The following is a 23274-nucleotide window of genomic DNA, read 5'->3' on the forward strand; positions in this document are numbered from 1 at the left end:
GAAAAAAGTCATAATTGCTAGATATAAACTCGAATTTGCAGGAAAAAAGTCATAATTGTTAGATATAATCGCGCAATAGCATGAAAAAAATCATAATTGCGAAGAAAAAAGTAAGAATTGCAAATAAATATCTAACAAAAACTCAAGAAAAGTCAGAATTGTGAGATATAAACTCGCAATTGCATGAAAACAATCATTATTGCGAGTAAAAAGTACGAAATTTAAGTAAAGTCTGAATTGTGAGAAATAATCTTGCAAAAGTAACAAAAAAATTAAAAAAAGAATTGCGACCAAAAAAAAGTCTGAATTATGAGATGAAAAAGTAATTTTATATGTTTTATTGAGTGGCGGAAACAAGCTTCCATACATTGAGCCCAAATGCAGTATATTTGGAAAAAGACTTCAAAACAGGGTCAATAATAAAGTTTTCTTTTGAGCAAATTCATGTAAATCCTGCAACAAACATGACGAGTCAACGGTGGTAGAGACAGACACACAAGAATATATTTGAAAATATATTTAATGACTTACAAACATGGTTCTAAAATAATAAATGCAATATTTTCCAAAAAATATATTACTCAAAGTACTAATACAAGTGTATATAGGAGGAAGAATATTTGCTCAGGGGAAGAAAAAAAATCAACCTTAATTTTGCATATCCACCCACTGATATCTAAAGCAAACTAATATAAATCAGCAGTTGTGGGCTGCAATACTTTGGGCTATTTGAGGAAATATGTATAGACACTCAGTGCTTTTACAACAACACTACACTCATTTGTAACAAAGAAATATTATTCATTTATTTTTGCTAAATCCAATATGGCTGTTCTTTTTTTCCACATCAAAAAAATATGTAAATAGGTGACTAAGGCCATTACATTTCTTGTGTAAAATAGCAGCAGTTCTGTTTTGGAGTGGTTGCTTATGAATTTATGACATGTGATTGAAAGAAAGGAAGTTATATTTGATCCTCTAGTCTACGACTCTAACTCATTAACAGGTTCTCAGAGAAAGATCTGCGGTGCGAGTGGTAACTGATCTACATCACACATTTAACAACGTTATTACAAAACAAAGCCAAATAAATAAGAGCAATTATGAGCTAATATATACATAACACTGTACATCAAATGTCAAAAACTATTTCTTTTGATATGTTATTTATTCCAGCAATATGACACGGGCGCTCCTCCGCCCTCAATGACATCCACAGGACCTCACCACCATATTCCTGTACTTCTTCAGGATTACGTTTGAGCTGTCGTCAAAGTACAGCACGGAGATGGCGTTTAGTTTGGTTGGTGCGCAGCACGGCTTTGGCACATTATCAGGAAACATTAGATGGACCTGTGATTGGAGAAATGAAAGAAATGTATGTTATGTTGGACGGAAACCAGTGGGTTTTGACACAAAAAAATGGTAAACAAAAATATCCTTCAAACCAATGACGACATATATCATTACCACGGTATAAAATGTCTATCGTTAGAGATTTTGCTATATGTGTACATGCATATCACAGTATGTAAATACACCGATCAGGCACAACATTATGACCGGTGAATTGAATAACACTGATGATCTCTTCATCCCGGTTGTTAGTGGGTGGGATATGTTAGGCAGCAAGTGAACATTTTGTCCTCAGAGTTGATGTGTTAGAAGCTGGAAAAATGGGCAAGCGTAAGGATTTGAGCGAGTTTGACAAAGGCCAGATTGTGGCGGCGAGACGACTAGGTCAGAGCATCTCCAAAACTGCAGCTCAGTCATGAAGGACCAGTGGAGAACCGGCCACAGGGTCATGAAGGAACAGTGGAGAACCGGCCACAGGGTCATGAAGGAACAGTGGAGAACCGGCCACAGGGTCATGAAGGACCAGTGGAGAACCGGCCACAGGGTCATGAAGGACCAGTGGAGAACCGGCCACAGGGTCATGAAGGAACAGGGGAGAACCGGCCACAGGGTCATGAAGTACCAGTGGAGAACCGGCCACAGGGTCATGAAGGACCAGTGGAGAACCGGCCACAGGGTCATGAAGGAACAGTGGAGAACCGGCCACAGGGTCATGAAGGAACAGTGGAGAACCGGCCACAGGGTCATGAAGGACCAGTGGAGAACCGGCCACAGGGTCATGAAGGACCAGTGGAGAACCGGCCACAGGGTCATGAAGGAACAGGGGAGAACCGGCCACAGGGTCATGAAGTACCAGTGGAGAACCGGCCACAGGGTCATGAAGGAACAGTGGAGAACCGGCCACAGGGTCATGAAGGACCAGTGGAGAACCGGCCACAGGGTCATGAAGGACCAGTGGAGAACCGGCCACAGGGTCATGAAGGACCAGTGGAGAACCGGCCACAGGGTCATGAAGGACCAGTGGAGAACCGGCCACAGGGTCATGAAGGACCAGTGGAGAACCGGCCACAGGGTCATGGAGGACCAGTGGAGAACCGGCGACAGGGTCATGGAGGACCAGTGGAGAACCGGCCACAGGGTCATGGGCGGCCGAGGCTCATTGATGCACATGGGGAGCGAAGGCTGGCCTGTGTGGTCCGATCAAACAGACGAGCTACTGGAGCTCAAACTGCTCAAGAAGTTAATGCTGGTTCTGATAGAAAGGGGTCAGAATACACAGAGCATCTCAGTTTGTTGTTTATGGGGCGGCACAGCCACTGACCAGTGCCCATGCTGACCCCTGACCCCGCCCAAAGCACCAACAGTGGCACGTGAGCATCAGAGCTGGACCACGGGGCAATGGAAGAAGGCGGCCTGGTCTGATGATCACGTGTTCTTCTACATCTCGTGGATGGCCGGGTGTGTGTGTGTGTGGCTTACCTGGGGAACACATGGCACCAGGTGCATTATGGGAAGAAGGCGTGGCGGCGGAGGCAGTGATGCTTTGGGCAATGTTCTGCTGGGAAACCTTGGGTCCTCCATCATGTGGATGTTACTTTGACACGTCCCACCTACCTAAGCATTGTTGAGACCATGTCCAGCCTTTCATGGAAACGGTATTCCCTGGTGGCTGTGGCTCTTTCAGCAGAGAATGCGCCGCCACAAAGCACAAATGCATCAGGAATGGTTTGAGGAGAACAACAATGAGTTTGAGGCGTTGACTCGGCCTCCAAATTCCCCAGATCTCAATCCAATTGAGCATCTGTGGGATGAGCTGAACAAACAAGTCCGATCCATAGAGCCTGCACCTCGCAACTTACAGGACTTTAAGGATCTGCTGCTAACATCTTGGTGCCAGATACCACAACACACCTTCAGGGGTCTAGTGGAGTCCATGCCTCAGGGCTGTTTATCAGCAAAAGTATCATAATGTTATGCCTGATCGGGGTATTTAGCAGGATTGACACTTGAATGGTCGAATATACACGCAATTGTGTCAAAATGCCCATTGTGTGGTAACACTGCTCTTGACTGATTAACTTGTTTTAGGTTTAATAAGAATACATTTATTTGATTATTACATTTCTGTACTGATTCTAACTACATGTTAAATAAACCTATTGTACCTGAAAAACTTAATTTGTTCAGTTCATATTTTTTTCCTATTGTTCATAATTTACTTCCTTATTTTTAATAAAGGTCTTTTCACACTGGACGAATCATTCGCGCAATGGTTTTATTTTTTGATCAGCTGTTTGTGTAATGAGTGCTTCCTCACCGAACGCGAATGTGCTGCGGCAGAAAAACGATGTTTATTTTTTTCGCTTTGATGTCGATTTTTTTAAACTCTCGCAGCGACAGAAAAGGCTTCAACCAATCACATACACAGAAACAAATGTGACGAAATGTCCAGTTGATGTCATTAGCTATTCAATCAACATTAACCTTTGCCAGGTGTCGCATTCTCATGAGATTTCAGCTGTAGTTGTGTTTGCCCACTGTAGGCTACAGACAACCATAACATCACCTTTTGAGTTAAAACTAGTTGATTGTGTTTCGTGAAAGTGAATGTGTTTCGTCAGTACGACTGTGGCACTTAAATGTTTACATTGTGACTCAACTGGAAACAGTTGCTCCGGATCGATCGGTTCCTGAAGTGTGTGTGTGTGTGTGTGTGTCTCGTCAGATGCGCTGCTACTGTCTCTGGAGGAGCTCCTCAAATTGTCTCATGGACATTTGAAAGTAAGTGCGGAACCGGCCATGATAAAGTTTTAGCTCCTGTATTAGCATACTCCCCTTCAGACTCTCTGTTCTTTAAGACCAGGTGCACCCAAAACCTTCATTTCGGTCTTTTAAAGAAAATGAAAAGCTCGTCTTCACTGGATGATGAAGTGTCCGTGTTTTCTCAGCTGTCGCTGGAAATGTTTGGAAACGTTGGAGCTCCGAAACGTCACAGACGTCGCAAATTCGTGTCGAGGCTTTTGGCGCGAACTATTCACACACGAAATATTCACTTTTTTGTTTCGCGTTATCGTTACGCGTCCGGTGTAAAAGAGCCTTAGCAGAAATTACATAAAAAAACTGAACTATATCGTAATATATATCGTTGTCGTGAAATAACAATTCTCATGTTGTGAAATAAGTATTCATATCGCCCACCCCTACTAACAGTAAAACTATAAACTAACAAAGATCAATAAATACTGAAAGAAATGTATTGCTCATTGTTATTTAATGGTAGTGTAACAGTTATATTCTTCATGTGGACTCTTATGATGTCTTTTCCTTTGATTCCCATCATTCCGTCCTCTGTTTAGATCCTGTTCCCTTTATTCCGTTGCTGGTTTCTATGGTTAATTGATTATGTTCACCTGAGTCTTGTTTGGTTCCTCATTCAGGGAATGTTTACACGACACCATTTTCAACTGATAATGGAAACTTTTTATGGGTTTTGGGCGTTCATTTACACAACAGCAGCGTTTTTGGGGCCTGAAAAAGCAAGCTTTTGAAAACGAGTTTTAAATTGCAAGGTTTTGAAAAATATGCCTTTACCGTCTAGCCTGGTCCCACCAGACTCTCGTACATTTCATTTGTTCAGAGAATTTTCAGAGAGAAAATTAAAAATCTCTGGAAGATATCACTGAACATTTATTTAACCATAGCAAAAGTAAATTTCTTATTTAAGTTTATTTTTCATCTCTGTTTATTTAAAATAAGACAAATCTGATATTATTATAATCTTATATCTGATATTTAACAGTAGAGATCGTTCCTTAATGCTGATCTAACAGCAGAAGACACGAGCCGCGGTTTAAATCCCAGTTGTGCACATGGGGTGTGTTTTAACACTGCGTTACAATGAGCCCCTATTAGAAATATGCCATTATATTCTATACTTTTATGAATTCTTTTGAGAAACCATGAGAAAAGGGTGAATAATGACCGAGAGTCAATGTTTAGAAATTATTAATTATTATTATGTTTTGAACTATGCTGTTTAGCTGTATTTAGCGATGTGTTTGTAGTCAAACTCAAAAATGGTTATATTTTTAATGATTAAAAAATGCCATTATTTTATTTTAAACAGTTAATAATTGTATTTTGTTGACAAAATATTTTAGTTTGTGTTATATATATTTTTTGATTATATCAGGTAAAATTTTAAATTGTTATTTGGTCATGTTACATTGTGCCCCACATATGGGGCATGTTGTCACCTTTCACTTCCCTTCTTTCGGGGTAAATCAAGAAAAAAGTAAACACTGTATTAATGAAACAAAACCACGGTAAGCCCCTCCCATTGAACGCAGATGAGCCAATGGCAGTTGAGTATCAGTTGCGCTGGGACCGGAACTCGGATATCTTTAGGTTTCAGCGCCATAGAGAAACATTGGAAGATCCGAAGCTCTCATCGTTTTGATGGTGTTTATGCTACAAAAATGGTAAACGTCGTGCCTGAGGTACTATAACACTGATTCCAGGGATCCTGAGAGGATTTTCTGTTTGTCATACTCTAATTAAGTTACGATTAAAGTTAGTAATTCCCTGCTAACGTACAAACTGACTAACTATAACTAACTGTTCTCATGCAACGGTGTAACGTTAGGTCAGAAACACGAAGGTCTACTTTTCAGTGCATCTCTCAATATTAAACTGATTAAATGTGAATTTATGTAATCTTACCCTGCGGTACATGAACAGTGTTGATCCTGGATGTTATCATCTGCGATCATAACAAGAGGCTTCTCCCGTTTGCATTGAGATATGTAAACCATCGCTTCCAAATTAATCTCTCACCATATTTATTTTATTCCCATTTTATTTCTGTGAGTTTAGATATGTTTAAAGGGCACGCATTATCTGTCTCATAAAGAGGACTCTTATTTTAATGGGTATTATAGTCTCCGGGTAGTGAAGTGAAGAGCTCGCACGCAGTTTATCAGAGTTGTTTTGCAGATACAAAGTTCACCAGTTATTAACTGCACCCCCGAAAAGGCATAAGGTCTGTGTATATGTTTGTTTACTGTGAGTGTTTTTGTGTAATTTGCCGTGTATGTTAATGGTAATGCCACGGAGAGAGGGCTAGAGAGAGTTTGTGTATGAGACGTTAATGCGCACTTATGCTTTGTTTGTTTGTTCAGCTCTTACGATGATTTTTTTTTGAGTGAAAAACGATGTAATAAACTTGATAAACCATCAGTAAAGTTTGGCCATCATTCGGACGGGGTATACGCTACATTCTGTGTCCAAAAACATCTTGGATAAGGTTTTCACACTGACAGCTGTACATTGTAAGATATAGCAACTCCGTTTGTTTGTCCGAGTTAGCAACAGTAACTAAGGGGGGCGGGGCTTACCGATAGGTCAATTGTACTAGAAATGTGTGCAATTAATGTGGGAAAAAATAAATACTCTGAACCCCAAGTGGATTTACACAAACTGAGAAAGTCAAAAAGCGTTAGGTTGTGCCCCGCTCTCCCCCTATATCATCTCAAACTAGCGCACAACATCACCGTCCTCGTTCTCAGCCCCTCCCTCTGTTCCCTGATTGGACCGGTTAAAATTTGACCGGAGAAAACCAGAGAATATACCGCAATCCCAAACGCAGTACTGAAGGAAAATTAAAATTGAGCGGAAGAACGTAGGAGGGCGGAGCCGGGCTATTTACCGTCTCCATGTAAACAACAAAAACGTGATTTTGTGAAAATGGTGACATCATGCGTTGTGTTGAAGTCAAAAAAGGGATTTTCTCTTCTTTTTGCTCAAAATTCCCAGAGAATTCAAGGTTAAATAATGGAAAGAGTTAAATAACGAAGCAATGGACACTTACCAAGGTCTGCACAATGGCATGGTTTGTCGCATTCATGTGTGCGTTCAGTGGAAATGAACATTCTCCGTCACAATAAAAGGCTGCATAGCCCTCTGGAGCAATAATCCAATCCTAAAACGAGACAGAGACAGTGATGTATTTTCTGCCTGAATGGAGCGATCCCATTGTGCAGTCCTGTAACTGATGTCTTGCGAGTCGCCACACGCGCTTACCTGCCAGCCCAAGTCGCGGAAGCTCACGTAAAGTTCATGCTTCTTGCAGGCTTGCCTCTGTTCACTGGTGTTCTGATCTAGATAACAGAAACAAAACGGACGTTGAGCCTTCAAACACTGAAGTAGTCGTGTTGTTTAGTCTGGGAGTGTGTGTGGGCTCAATGTGCTCTATGTTTGCAGCTGGCGGGACGTCTTTGTATATAGACTCTGAATGCAGTAAATACTCAGTGATTTGATGGCAGTAAAGTGCCCTACGTTCAGAAAACATCAGGTAAGCTCAACAGGCAAGTGAGTCATCTATGGAGGACAGAAACAACTGATACTTATTAAAGATGCAGAAGGTGGAATAGTTTGCGAAAGATATCACTCAAAAATCACTGAATCCTAATAAATCAGGGCCTTGGCTTTGTAAACAGCACAGGCAATTGACAGCGGGATGATATTGTTGAGCTTCTTCAAGATTGTGGAATGCAATATAGACCGACAAAGGCTTTGGTCATTCGGTTTTCACCAATATTTGGAACACGCTACCAATTAACATAGACAATGTCCCACTTTTGCTGAAAATGACAGATTAGCCAAAACATATAATCATTGAACATCATGCATTCTAGTGACCAGCAGGGTTTTTTTATTATTATTATTTACACACATTTATTTTATAGGTAATTTACATTTTTAGCTTTGTACAGTAGCTGATTCTGGGGCAATCATATAATATACAATTTTAAGAGATATAGTATGTAAATACAATAAAGTGCTATTGTGTTAACCTTACTTGCTCTTCCTTTTTGGGACTTTCGCTTATTCACCGTATCCCCCAGAGTTAGATAAGTCCATACACACCATTCTCATCTCCATGCGTGCCATAACTCTGTCTGACGCACACACCGCTAGCCTAGCTTAGCACAAAGACTGGAGGTTAATGGCTCCAGCTAGTCTACTGCTCAATAAGTGACAAAATAACACCAGCATTTTCCTATTTATATGTTGTGATGTGTATAATCATGGAACTTTGCTGCCGTACCATGGGTGCAGCGGCGCAATGATATTACGCAGCGCCTGAAAATAGTCCTCAGCGCTCTCTGTTAAAGCAGGTTGTCACCTTGGTTATTTTGACGGAAGTTAGCCGTTTTTTCAGGCACTGCGTGATAACATCCTAGCCATATTGGTCTAGAAACTTTTCATTTTCCGTCAGTCTTAGTACACAATGTAACTATACACATCACAACATGTAAATAGGAAAATGTTGGCATTATTTTGACAATTATTGAGCAGTAGGCTAGCTGGAGCCGTTTACCTCCAGTCTTTGTGCTAAGTTAGGCTAGCGGTGGGTGCGTCAGACAGAGTTATGGCACAGAGATGAGAATGGGATGTATGGACTTATCTAACTCTGGGGGATACGGTGAATAAGCTAAAGTCCCAAAAAGTCGGCGTGTTCCTTTAACCCTCATCCTTCCCTTGTGGGAAATCTTTCCGTTGTGGGTCAAAATGATACTTTTTACCTAAAATTATACTTTTTTTTTGGTCCAGAAAGCTATTTTTTTAGAATTTTTAGAATTTTTGATTTGATCTAACTAGATTTTATCAATAAATAATATTATATAAGTACATTATTCATATTCTTTCATTCTTTCAAATATCTCACATTGGGTTAATTTGGGTGTCTCTGCAATGGAAGCTTGTTTCCGCCACAGAATAAAAAATAAAAAGCTAATTGCGGCTTTTTATCTCAAAACTCTGATTTATTTTCAGAATTGCATGTTATAAAGTCAAAATTGCTAGCCTGGACGCCAGCCGAACTTAGCCCCACCCACAACATTTGAGGTCGGGAATTTCGGTCTGGACTTGATCCGTTGTGGAGCAACTATGCTGGAACCAGAGCTGTTCGGACCAATCACATCATCAGGGCGGGCTTTATACGATGATGGACAGATGATCAACAGTAACGTCATCATCACGTCACCAAAGAGCGCTTGGGTTGAATTTGTTTACTAAACGGAGAACTTGTTTGTATTTGCGTTCACCTTTACTATTTCTCTCAGAAATGATGATGGTGTTGGTAAGTACTCCGTGTGTCCTTAAATTATTTTTACAACACCGGCAAAGATCGTTTACACTCATCTTCTTCTTCTACTTTTTCCAGCGTGCGTGCAGTTGAGTTGTGTTGAAAACTATACGTTGCTCTGATTGGTTGTAGGTCTATCCAATTGAGTGCAGAGGCATTTTCTTTCCTGGTTCGGTTGAAACGCCCCATAATCACAGCCCAATGGAGCAGGAGATATATTCTGACTAGAATCTGAGTATTACGATGTGAGGCTACAAAATTGCTAGATAAAAAGTCACAATTTACCTCTTTTTTTTATTTTTATTATGTGGCGAAAACAAGCTTCCATAGCAGAGACACTTTTCCCCTCAGAATAGAACTTTATAACTTTTGCGGGTTTATATCTCACTATTCTGAGAAATAAAGTCAGAATTGCGAAATATAAACTCGCAATTGCGAGTTATAAAGTCAGAATTGCAAGATATAAACTTGTAAATTCAGACTTTTTTTCTCAGAATTGCAATTCTGACTGACTTTACAACTCACAATTGCAAGCTTATATCTAGCAATTCTGAGAAAAAAGTCCAGAATTGTGAGATTATAAAGTCGCAATTTTCTTTTAAAATGTTTTATTCTGTGGCGGAAACAAACATTTTTTTAAATATATATAACTTGATATTTCATGACTCTTATAACTCTATATGAAGCGGAGTTCTGATGGGTCCTAAAATCAGTTTTCTCTTCAGAATGCATTCAGATACACATGTAGACATTATAATATCATTTTTTGGTAAAGTTTTTGCATTTTTAGTTTGAATTTTGAGCATTTGTTAGGTTTTCTATGAGTACTGAAGCATTCCTCGCATTCCATTCAATCCTAAAGGGGTCAAACTGACCCGCCAAGGAAGGTTTCGTTACTTTTTTATTACAACCACATAAACTCCTCGAATCCATTTTTTTGTGTGTCTTCGTGGTTTAAGTCTCACAAAAGTGCTGAGGTCTTGGACCACTACGATGAACACTCCATTTTTTTAAATGAGTTTCGGGTCAAAATGACCCGAGGGAGAGATGAGGAGCAACTCTGAATGTTTTGCATTTTTGGGAAACTGCGCTGTACCTCCACTTTTGAGAGCTGGTGAAGTTTTCTGTTGTGTTTTGCTTTTGTTTCTGTTGTGGCTCTTCTTCTTGCCTCCTCCTGCTGCTCTTACAGAACGCAGCAGAACCTCACTGGCTTTGAAAAAAGCCACCAGGAACGGCTGTTTGGACTGAGGTCCATTCCTTCCGATGATGCCAGCAGACTTCATGTTGATGCTTCTACCTGAAAATCAAACAGATGCATGCATCCGATTACAGAGATCAACGTGAGACAAACAGCCATGATTCAGACACGAAAGACTCGTCCTGGGTGGCAAAATCACCACAACTATGTGTGACAGTTTCTACGGCCCGCACAGATACTGTAGCGATTGTCTGCATGTCAAACTGAGAGGGAGAGGGCTGAAAACTGATCCTAAAATGCTGACAACTTCATGGCATCAGGTTCCCATTTAAGAAAGAGGAAAAACTGGGCGTAGTCCTGACTCAAAGATGATACTTTTGTGGAGTCTCACATTGGTAAACGTGTCTGTTTTGAAGCTAATATAATGACTATGTGAATGGAAATGAAACCAGCTGCACTGCATGGTCCTTATTTCCAGTAAAATGGGAATGAACAATAATTGAAAACAACAAAGTGCTGTCTGCAGGAGAGAACACTAAAATATGACAGGGCTATTAAAGTGACCAGTGATGGTTATTATTCAATAAATTCCCCAACAAACGAGTACCATAGAGTAGCATTAACCTGGCAGATGTCCATTGTAAACTACGACTAAAGGCAAAACACATCCCACATTCACAGTTACACATATTCAAACTTGTGGTGCGTTTCCCGTACAACGCTGTAAATCCCTGTTTAATCTCTGTAGTGTGATTCATCGTTGGAGAAATCAGCTGGCCAGTCACGAAACCGTAGTAACTTTGTCGCATATCCTTCGAACCAACCGTTGAACAACTGTTAAACAATCGGTTTGAGATTTAATTCATGTCAGGTTATTGCTGTGAGAGGACTACATTGCTTTAGTTCTTCGTTGTTTTGCCTTATTTCCAGATGTTTCGCAGGTTCCCACTCTTCATAAAAGGCATTTTAATTCTCTTGACAACTAAAGGACGGGGTTCTCAACTTTGGCCCTCAAGACCCACTTTCCTGCAGAGTTTATCTCCAAACCCAATCAAACACACCTGAACAAGCTAATCAAGGTCTTGGGGCCTGTAATATTGGCCCTGTCCCAAATGGCACCCTAAACCCTCGCGGTCTTCTTACGAGTCCGCACTTTCATGACGTATCAAGGGCACATATCGACCGCAAAGGGGGTGCTTGCTAGCATCCTTCTGAGACCTAAAATGACAAATGGGACACCCTACGGTCTCGTGGACTTAACGGACACGCGCACGCGGACCTCGAAGGCCAGAGTTGAGAACCCCTGACGTTGAATGAATGCTTTTGGGAAACGCAGCCCTGGTTAGGAGACACTCATGAACGATAGACCCATTGTGTTAGATCCATTTGAATGTGTGTAAGTGTGAATTTATGAGCAACAGCGGATAGTAAAATGTTAATTTAACTTACATTTTGATCTGTTCCTTAGAGAGCGTCAAAGGGACATGGTGAGTATAAAAAAAAAATGCCAATGATAAAATGATAACAAATATTATAAAAATGAAATGATATAAGCATTCTAGACCCCCAAAAAGTATAATTTTAGGTAAAAAATATCATTTTGACCCACGACGGAAAAATATTTCAATGCTTTTGCATTCACACGCAAACCTTTTGAGTTTCCTGCAAGCGAACGCAAAGTTTCTCGGGCGAACTCAAAATATTTGCGAGAGAATGCAAAATTTTAAACATAATAAAAGCTGCTTTATAGCTAAATAAAATTTTGTTTCATATTTGACGAATCTTGCAACATCGACACTGAATTATTCAAATGAATTGAATTGATTCGAGCTGAATAATGACATTATTGTCTTGTAAGACCTTGTCTTCTAATTTGTCTCATATGTGACCCTGGACCACAAAACCAGTCAGAAGGGTAAATTTTTTAAAATTGAGATTCAAACATCATCTGAAAGCTGAATAAATAAGCTTAGGATAAGCCTAAGGATAGGACAATATTTGGCCAAGATTGAACTATAGAAAATCTGGAATCTGAGGGTGCAATAAAATCAAAATATTGAGAAAATCGCCTTTACGGTTGTCAAAATGAAGTCTTTAGCAATGCCTAATAATAAATGTTTTATTTACAGTAGGACATTTACTAAATATCTTCATGGAACATGATCTTTGCTTAATATCCTAATGATTTTTGGCATAAAAGAATATGTTTTAATTTTGACCCATAAAATGTATTGTTGGTTATTGCCACAAATATACCCGTGAGATGCATGACTGGTTTTGTGCTCCAGGGTCACATATTTGATGAAGTTTGCATCATTGATTCTTTTCTCTTTCCTGTTTATTACTGTGAAGCTGCTTTGAAACAATCTGTATTGTATAAACCATTATACAATGTTACAAACATCATACAAACATCATGTTTGTATACATCATACAAACATTATTGTAACTTTTTTGCAACACTCTTTGACCATTGACCTTGTGACAATTTAATGAGCATTTCTATTCGTCGAACTATTAGTCCGAGATTTTTCAAGTGTAATGTGCACTGTTAAAATTTTTAGTGTGAACTTACAGTATATTCCTGGTTAATAATTGCATAACGTTCACAGTAATTTCACAGTAAGACTTTTCTTGTATCTGACTGACTTGTAAAAGTGCCTGGTTTTACAGTTTTGAAAAACACAATTTACTGTAAAAAACAACAACATGCTGTATTTTTACAGTGCATATGTACTATGAAGGTACCCAGAATGCAGTGCAGTTTCTTGATTCTTATAGGTTTTATCTGTGCTGCCAAACTTATTTTTGCTTTACTTTTAGGAGTTTGTGTTGTTGATTATTTTGTAATGTTGGTTTATGTTGTTTTATTATCTGTGCATCACTAGGGGATGCTTATACGATGATGTCACATCTTTCAAAGATGAATCTCAGCAGTTTCTTCACTATTGTGAAAGATCCAAGTAAAAACAGTTATGAATTTGAAATAAGTTATTGGTAAATCTTCACACTTAAATGACACTAAAGCAAAAACGTAATTTTCATGCTGAATAAACTGTTTCAAATTCTAGCTTGTCATTATAATAAAATGTTTTGGTAACACTTTACAATAAGGTTCATTAGTTAACATTAGTTGACTACATTAGTTAACATGAACTAATAATGAACTGCACTTATAAAGTATTAATTTATCTTAATGTTAATTTCAACATTTACTAATGCATTATTAAAATCTTGTTAACATGAGTTAATGCACTGTGAACTAACATGAACAAACCATGAACAGCTGGATTTTTATGAACTAATGTTAACAAAGATTAACTAACACTGAACAGAGGTGTTGTTCATAGTTAGTTCATGTTAACTAATGCATTAACTAATGTTAACTAATACAACCTTATTGTAAAGTGTTACCCATGTTTTTTATTTGTAAAATGTCTGCTAGAACAGAAATAAATAAAATCCTAGATCCCGAGCTAAATAAACACTGATCACCATAATGATGACTTCAAATCAATTATTACGGTGGCATGATTAAAGACAAAATTATAATGTGAAATGATAGTAAAACAAAAGCAGTAAGTTAGCATTCTGCCGTTTATTCACAGTAATTTGTAAGAAAATGACCCAGCAGGATTGACTGCGTTCATGAATCGCTCTTAATTCAAGCCCATGTTACGGCCTTACCGTCAGTGGTCTCCACGCAGAGCAGAAGGCCCATGTTCTGCTGCGGGTTCAGGAGCCAGTGATTACTGGTGGCCGTGATGTCAAACACCAGCCACCCCCCATCAGTAGCGCGGACCTTTTTCGAGTCCAAGAGAAATGTTTCAGCATCCCTAAAGAGAAAATAAGAATGCACTATGATTTACACTATATTTTTTGAATATAATATTTCACTCTCCCACACAAACAGATCAATGTTAAACTGTGCTGACATGTTTAAAATCCCAGACGAATGAGTTGGATTTTGCTAATTGCAGTCATTCTGCATGTTAGTTAGCAATGTTGATTATAACATACAAAAACAAATACTGAAACGAGTGCAACCAAATTCTCTCTCAACTCTTCCTTTTCATCTCGACCACAATTTTGTCAACAAGCCATTCCTGTTCATCTACTTAACTGATGTTCCATAACAGCACATGGGCCACACAATGAGACAGCGGCCCGGATCTCACAGACAGAAAAATGATCAGAGACAGTGACACGTCCCAGCATGCCACAGCGCCACACCACAGTCCTCTGCGTCCCCGTGACATTGCAGTATTCTCGTTTTATTTTCAACGTCAGCGTGAGCAAATGAATATGACTGACATAAAGCAGACTATCTGTGTGTCATACACTCTGTGCAGAGAAGTGTAAAAACAGATCTTATCAAAACTTTCCAAAAAGTACCATGGTATTCTTTGAAGCACCGTGCTTGGAGTACCATGTGAATTCCATGGCTAATGGTAAATCATTCAGTTCCATCAAAGTGCCGTGATGATGTTACCATCTGATAAAATTCAGATTCCTCTTAACAAGTCCACTGATGATTCTTTTAGTACTTTAGGAAGAGCAACCCCAACCCATAATAATGTTATTCCAAACCAAAACAATGGTATTTTCAATAAGTATTTAAGTATCTTAAACTCTGCAGACTCATATCAGGATCCGGAATACCATCATCAAGTATATATTTTATATATTTAAATGTTAAATGTCTGTGGAGGAGCGCTGGCTCATATGTGGTGCCATTTGAAAGCTTAGAGTCTCTACTTTCTGGAGATATGCATCATTTTGGCATTTGTTTTACACAAAGTAACTTATTTATACTAAATAACTCTGGGACCATTTCCGTCTGGATTTGGCCTAACCAAATTGAAAAGCTTCCCATACACACATACAGTGTCTCTAAATACACAATACTGGTGTCATTTTACAGGAAACCCTTTGAAGTTACATAAACATGCAAGTTTACATGAAAAAAAAGATGCGCCTTTTGAATTGTTGGATATAAATTCATTGTTGAAAGTGTGTAACTCAGGCCCTGTGCTCTAGCACCCTGCAGACAGTTTGGGCTGTTTCCACTAGATTCCAGAAAATACTGGAAAAAAGATTTTTGTCTGTATCATGTATGCAAGATTTATTCAAATGGATCTGAATGGAGGAATAATTTTGTGTATTTAGAGACCACTGTATGTGTGTAGGGGAAGCTTTTCAATTTGGGTAGGTCAAATCCAGGCGGAAATCCCCCAAAATGGTCCCAGAGCATAACTAGTTAAAGCACCGTCTGTTGTCAAAAACCTTGTTCTAAATGTTGTTATTCAGTGGCGTTGGTTCCGGAAGTATTTTTCCATTCATCCATTCTTATTTTTTTCCATTCAAAATACCCTTTGTTATAAGCCATGAACCAAGCCAACCGGCAATGAGGTGAATCATAACATTACAAACTTTGATTTGAAGCAAAACAGTATTTTAAAATCCGACAAAAATACAACGGTACAAGACTGTGAACTACAATCCCATGAAGCATTGATCAAATTCAAAATGATGGACAAAAATAATCAAAATAAGTTGATTATTCAACCTGCATAAGTTAGTTCAGGCAATAATTACAACAAAGAAAAAACAAAGTGATGTCTATATTAACACTCAATTTAAGCTTGTAGAAATTAAAGCAGAAATATAAACGTTATAAAAGTAAAACTTTTGATACTGGTGTTCCCATCATGTAATGGGGCATGCATAATTAATACTGTCGCATTTTTCACTGTTTTCCAGCTGTATTTACACTGTTTTACCATTGCTTTTGTTGTTAGGTTTAGTAACTTGCTCTTTTGTGACATCTGGAGTTCATTTTCTACTCAAAATGACACTTCATTTATTGTGAATTGTGTACCAAGCATTGAGATCTCTGTGTCCGGGTGGGTACCACATTACTTTTATTATGTTGATATGTCGTCTACACAATACTGTATTATTTATTTAGATGATCCAACTAAAGCATACACTTTAAAAGCATGAGTTAATTCAGTGTTATCCTGTTTGAGTCAAATGTACTTCAAAGTGAACTTCAACAAAGTAGAAATGACTCAAGAAACTTTAACTTGCAAAGTTAGAGTAAATAATTTTCTTTGTTAAGTTTACTTAACTTAGTGAAGTAGATTTTACTTACATGTGAAATTAACTCATAAAATTTACTTCTTTTTTTCAGTGTATTTAAGTTTATTGCAAAATATGCATATATTATGAAATATTTTGCGGACTCGGATACATCATTTGTGCCGCTTCATAGGAGTGGGTGGGGCTAATGAGCTTTTTTGGCATGTTTTGCTTGTTTCAACTCCCTGATTGGTTGAATTTTCTGTATAGGGTCATAGGTAATGTGATTTTTTTTTTAAAATACAAATTTAAATAAAGTGGGCCGACGGCTTCAGCAGCAAATACTATTGATTAACAACCTCGTAGTTCACAGTAAAGCATACTGTTCAAACTGTGCGATTTTGGCCACGATTTGGCCGTCTGAGACAAATTTAGCAAATCCTAAAATATTCCTCTGATCCTAGGCTAAAATCTCAAGTCTTTGATCATTAGTTTGACATGTTAACCGGCAGCCGATTAATGACCGCTGTCCTGCAGTGTAACTTCTCCTATGATGACCACCAAATTGTCTTCATTTTTCAAGACAAGCCATGACCAAAATGAGCGCTAGAGATTTCTTTGTAGCCACCATTTCAGTCAGTGTGTAATGTCGTTCACTGTCAGTTGAAGTTTTAACGCGCCCTGACTATCGTACAGTCTGACATTAATGACAATTTAGATCTTATAGTGTGACATGGCTTACAGCGGGGATCATGTTCGAACAGTCTGACAAGGAACAAACGTAAAGGACTATTATAAATCGCACACTGTGCACCCGGCTTAAAAGAACACGCCGACTTTTTGGGACTTTAGCTTATTCACCGTGTCCCCCAGAGTTAGAGAAGTCCATACACAGCATTCTCATCTCCGTGCCATAACTCTGTCTGACGGACCGCTAGCCTAGCTTAGCACAAAGACTGGAGGTTAATGGCTCCAGCTAGCCTACTGCTTACATTGTGTACTAAGACTGACAGAAAATTAGAAGTTGTGATTTTCTAGACCGATATGCTATACTCTCATTCCTGCTTAATAATCAAGGAACTTTGCTGCCATCCCATGAGTGCAGCGGCGCAATGATATTACGCAGCGCCTGAAAATAGGCTAACTTCCGTCAACATAACCAATGTGACAACTTGCTTACACAGAGAGCGCTGAGGACTATTTTCAGGCGCTCCGTAATATTATTGCGCCTGTTGCATACATAACTATACACAGCACAACATGTAAATAGGAAAATGTTGGCGTTATTTTGTCACTTATTGAGCAGTAGGCTAGCTGGAGCCATTCACCTCCAGTCTTTGTGCTAAGCTAGGCTAGGGGTGTGTGCGTCAGAGAGAGTTATGGCATGCACGGAGATGAGAATGGTAAATATGGACTTATCTAACTCTGGGGGATACGGTGAATAAGCTAAAGTCCCAAAAAGTTGGGTATTCCTTTAAGGCTGTAAAAATATAATTAAAAATGTATTTCCCTATGGAGAAACTGAATGGAGTTTTTACTTCCGCACTCTATTACACTGATTGAAGCCTTCAGCTGAACATTACACAACACTTCTTGGTTCATTTCCAGTTGCACATGACAAAAGAAATGACTTGCGGGTCAGTGAAAAAGTCGAGAATTGCTCTAGTGAGTGATTCATCAGACTGATTCGATTAAAATGATCCGGCTCATTTGAGTCATTCGCTTGTGAATTGGACTACATCAAACTGCAAACAACCAGCGAGGACAAGGGAACAGAAACATGTGCTATCTATTCAGTGTGTCACGGCACTTCCATTAAATTCAGATTTTCCTTTGCCATGACGCTTGTAGGTACAGTAGCATCACAGCACAAAATGAAACCAGATCTGAATAAGAATTGGTGCCCATTACGGTATCACAGTGCCTCCACAATGCTGTTTTGTAAAGGTGCCGTTTACCGCCATGTCATTAACACTCACAGAGGGCACGCTTTGGCAGGCTATATGAAGTGGGTGCTAAACTGTGAAACACTAAATTCCATTAATCGCAGGAAAATACAGGAGCGAACGTGTGAAGCTGTCGGACGTGGGAGCCTCATAAACACAGCCATGATGGCAGAATCCTTTTTAAACCCCTGCCTCATTGCCCCAGGAGAGCCGTATCTCCACTTAAATGCTCAGCTGCATTCATTCATGGTGAGCAAAGGCCCTGTCAATGTGCCCGTGGATGACTCAAGATATGTCACGGGTTTCAATCTAGATTAGAAAGCCATTAGAAGCGTGAAGAGGCAGGTGGGCACAGACGGGCTTTTAGGAAGTCTCTTGATGCAGAGGGCCTCTATTAAGGCCAGATGGCCCTGTCTGGGGTGCAAGCGCTCTGACAAGCTGCCGAGATATGCAAGGAGTGATAACTGATGGACTTTCAAGACTTCCATAAGTGCTGGAACTTGCAAATGAGCTGTTAATGGAAAGCTTTATCCACGGCCATTACCAGCCAGTGTATCTGGTGAGACTGAGGAAGAACAGGTTTGCTTTGGTTCGGGTGGGCTCTGGTTAAGCAAAATTATTCCCATCGGACGAGAGGTGGTCTGAGCGCTGAGGAACAGAGCTGACCTGATGCCATGATGTCATGGTCTTTTAGTTGAGCCCAGCTGGATATATCCTAAATCAGGAAAGCTTTGAGGGAAAACAGCTCCCATACATCATTCCACAAAGGCTGAGCACTCGTCATTGTCTGGATTAACTGCACAGGTTGGACCTCCTGTACTTTAGATGTCGAGAGGGACTTGAGTTACTATTCTAACTCAAACCTTACTGACACGAGCAATGCAACGCTGAAAAAAGTGGTAACCTAAAAATATTATTTAACATCACTATAACCAAACTTTATACTTTAACTCTTTGCCCGCCAGCACTGTTTTAAAACATTTTCACAAAACTTTCATGGCCCCCAGAATATTTTGTTGTATGAATATCTGAACATACAATTTATCAAGAGAAAGAACAGAACCTCTGCTTTTAAACAAACCAAACAAACAAAAATAAGTTTATTCTAGGGTCATGCATTATTTTTTATTAACACTTGAATGTGGGTAAGTTTAAAATTCTGAATCCCAGTGTTTGGGTAGTTTTTGCGTTACCCAGATCCTGGGTCAGACATAACCCAGTGTTTGGGTAGTTTTTGTCTGATCCTGGGTCAGACATAACCCAGTGTTTGGGTAGTTTTTGCGTTACCCAGATCCTGGGTCAGACATAACCCAGTGTTTGAGTAGTTTTTGCGTTACCCAGATCCTGGGTCAGACATAACCCAGTGTTTGAGTAGTTTTTGTGTTACTCAGATCCTGGGTCTGACGTAACAACCCAGAGTTTGGGTAGTTTTGCGTTACCCAGATCCTGGGTCAGACGTAACAACCGAGTGTTTGAGTAGTTTTTTCGTTACCCAGATCCTGGGTCAGACATAACAACCCAGTGTTTGAGTAGTTTTTTCGTTACCCAGATCCTGGGTCAGACATAACAACCCAGTGTTTGGGTAGTTTTTGTGTTGCCCTGATCCTGGGTCAGACGTAATAACCAAGTGTTTGGGTAGTTTTTGTCTGATCCTGGGTCAGACGTAACAACCCAGTGTTTGGGTAGTTTTTGTGTTGCCCTGATCCTGGGTCAGACGTAATAACCAAGTGTTTGGGTAGTTTTTGTCTGATCCTGGGTCAGACGTAACAACCCAGTGTTTGGGTAGTTTTTGCGTTACCCAGATCCTGGGTCAGACATAACCCAGTGTTTGAGTAGTTTTTGTGTTACTCAGATCCTGGGTCAGACGTAACAACCCAGAGTTTGGGTAGTTTTTGTGTTACCTTGATCCAGGATCAGACGTAACAACCAAGTGTTTGGGTAGTTTTTGTCTTACCTTGATCCTGGGTCAGACGTAACAACCCAGTGTTTGGGTAGTTTTGTGCAACCCAGATCCTGGGTCAGACATAACCTAGAGTTTGGGTAGTTTTTGTGTTACCCAGATCCTGGGTCAGACGTAACAACCCAGTGTTTGGGTAGTTATTGTGTTACTCAGATTCTGGGTCAGACATAACCTAGAGTTTGGGTAGTTTTTGTGTTACTCAGATCCTGGGTCAATTGTATGCAAAGCAACATACAAGGTGTGAGTCACCTAAACGAGTGTCACGTGATGGAAATGCCTGATGTCTGGCATACATTTTTTTGGTTTTATTCAAAAAGATTCTTATGATGTTAAATATGTTTTCAGAACTGTACACTGATTGTTTATGGACAGGTTATGGAGTCAGTCACAGCATATCTCGTCTACGGGAGAAACGCAGGTCAGCGGTCTGAAGGTAGAAGTTCCCCTGCTGAACATGACACAAGCTCGAGATCCAGCGCCGTTACGGTGGAAACACAACACAGACTGCTCAATTACACACAAATTACTTCTAATATTTGTTAAAGGGCCTTAAATTTAGGCAATATAAAATATGCTATACAGTAAATTATGATAGAAAATAAAGGAATTATCATGCAAGCCAGAACACTTGGGAAAAATAAATCTTCTTCTGATATTTCACAAGTTCATATAATATAATATTTGAGTATGATAAAGATGAACAGAATTGGCTTGCTGTACGAAATAGAGTTGGAAACTCAACCGGACGATGTCAGTAAGTTAGTAATGATCAGGTAGATTTAAGGCAGGAGACGGGGTGATGGAGGGATGCTGGAAGAATCATCACGGATGAGCCGCGCAGCTGTTTATACACTCTTGAGTAATGATTGACAGGATCAGATGAACAAGCTCCTCCCCAGCCTTGGTTTTAAAACTCCATAAAGTAAATCTTCTTTGTGGAATACTCAGAACGATAAAGCATTCTGGATCTTTTACATTCAGTTACATATTAATAGATCCTGTAGTAAATACAATAGCCTAGAGTAGTAGTAAAAGCAACGTGTTCCTGAATACTGTTACACAACATCATCCTTGGCACATGTTCCAAAATATGTTATATTAATATCAAATGTATTTAACTTCATCCACATGTTTTCCTTATGATGGATAATCCAAGGCAGCGTGTACCATTGTCCGTTTTTCAATGGTGACAAATTACAGTCTTAAAGGATCCTGACGCATGCAGTTTAATCATCACAGGGGAAACCTCCAGACAGACTCCAGACTCGCTCGTGTAAACAGGATGTCCTTTTATTTTCCGCTTGATTGCCTGCCTAAAGTGTTTCACAGACCAGGCACGGCTTTAAGAGACTCTCCTACAGGTTTAATTGGAAGTCAGGTTTCATTTAAACTCAATGTGTTACTCTAGGGCAAGAACAGCCGCTGAGTTCAGCTTTAAAAGCGTTTCATCGACACCAGCTCATTAGTATGCGTAGGTCATCTTACATCAATGTATTGACAGAATTTCATTTTATGTATGAAATTCAGAGACGTACAAAAGTTTACAAATCCTCCGAGATTCGGGTTAATTCAGTCCCATTTGGATTCAGTTCATAAATAAAAAGGTCAACGTTTAATGAAAGTCTCGCTTGGTCAAAGACCAGTACAGATTTGTACTGTTTTATATTAAATGTATGATTTTATTGAGCAAGGACACGTTGAATTGATCAAAAAAGTCACAGTAAAGACATTTACGATGTTACAAACGTTTTCGCTTTCAAATAAATTCTGTTCTTTTGAACTTTCAGTTTCCACAAAATATTAAGCAATGACTGTTGAAAAGAAATATCTGATATTTTCAAATGTATTCAAATAGAAAACAGTAAAATTGTAATATTATTTCCCAATATTACTGAAAAAATTCATAGTTTGTGTTTGGAGTGTGAAAATATAGGCATATTAGCAAACACTTGCAACATGATCATTCTTTGACCAAAAATACATATCTAAAATCTACTATTTTCTACATTTCAGAATAACAATAAAGTCGTCAAAACACTGAAACTGTCACGGGTTGGTTGCCATGATGAGAGTAGTTGCAGGATCCATTCGCTGAAGTGTCTTTATTCCACAACTTTAATCAAAATAACAAACACAAGAAAACTCAAGAGAAAAGCAAAGCAACTAAACAGCTTCATGGACAAAGAATGACTCAAACCGAGGACTATTGGTGTGTTCAAGTCGGTCGGCGCAAGATGGCGGTGTCCATTCTTTTAATGAATTTCACGACAATACAGCAAGGTTTGTTAACTTATAGAAAATGAAGAACAAAGAATGCGCATCAGCTGAGTTTTAATATTTCACGTTTTGAATTAATCTATGAAGCCAGTGTATATCGTTATATATTAGGCTAATTGTTATATTACAATGCTAGCTTACTTTGTTGTAAATAATAAAGCCTGACAGTGTCACTGCTAAATACCCGTTATGTTCAACTACAGACGTTATATCCATTGATTTCCGCCATGTTTCTCACTGACATGCCCCCAACTCCTACAGGTCGGAGCTTAAAGAAAATCCCCAACTTCCCACTGGTATTTAC

At 39.2% G+C, this 23274-nt stretch overlaps 1 protein-coding gene across 1 annotated transcript in view; it reads right to left on the minus strand.

Moving 5' to 3' along the window:
- Positions 1 to 311: 311 nt before the first annotated feature.
- Positions 312 to 23274, minus strand: part of bmp5 (bone morphogenetic protein 5) — a 36728-nt gene continuing 13765 nt past the window's right edge. Inside the window, exons 3-7 of the mRNA XM_079842864.1 lie at positions 14391 to 14539; positions 10602 to 10802; positions 7438 to 7514; positions 7226 to 7336; positions 312 to 1353 (exon numbers count right to left, since the gene is read on the minus strand). Coding sequence (XP_079698990.1) covers positions 1204 to 1353; positions 7226 to 7336; positions 7438 to 7514; positions 10602 to 10802; positions 14391 to 14539 — 688 coding nt within the window. The 3' untranslated portion in view covers positions 312 to 1203. The remainder of the gene's footprint in view (positions 1354 to 7225; positions 7337 to 7437; positions 7515 to 10601; positions 10803 to 14390; positions 14540 to 23274) is intronic.

The sequence above is a fragment of the Gobio gobio genome (assembly GCF_949357685.1).
Source record: "Gobio gobio genome assembly, chromosome: 18".
Taxonomy (NCBI): Eukaryota; Metazoa; Chordata; class Actinopteri; order Cypriniformes; family Gobionidae; genus Gobio; species Gobio gobio.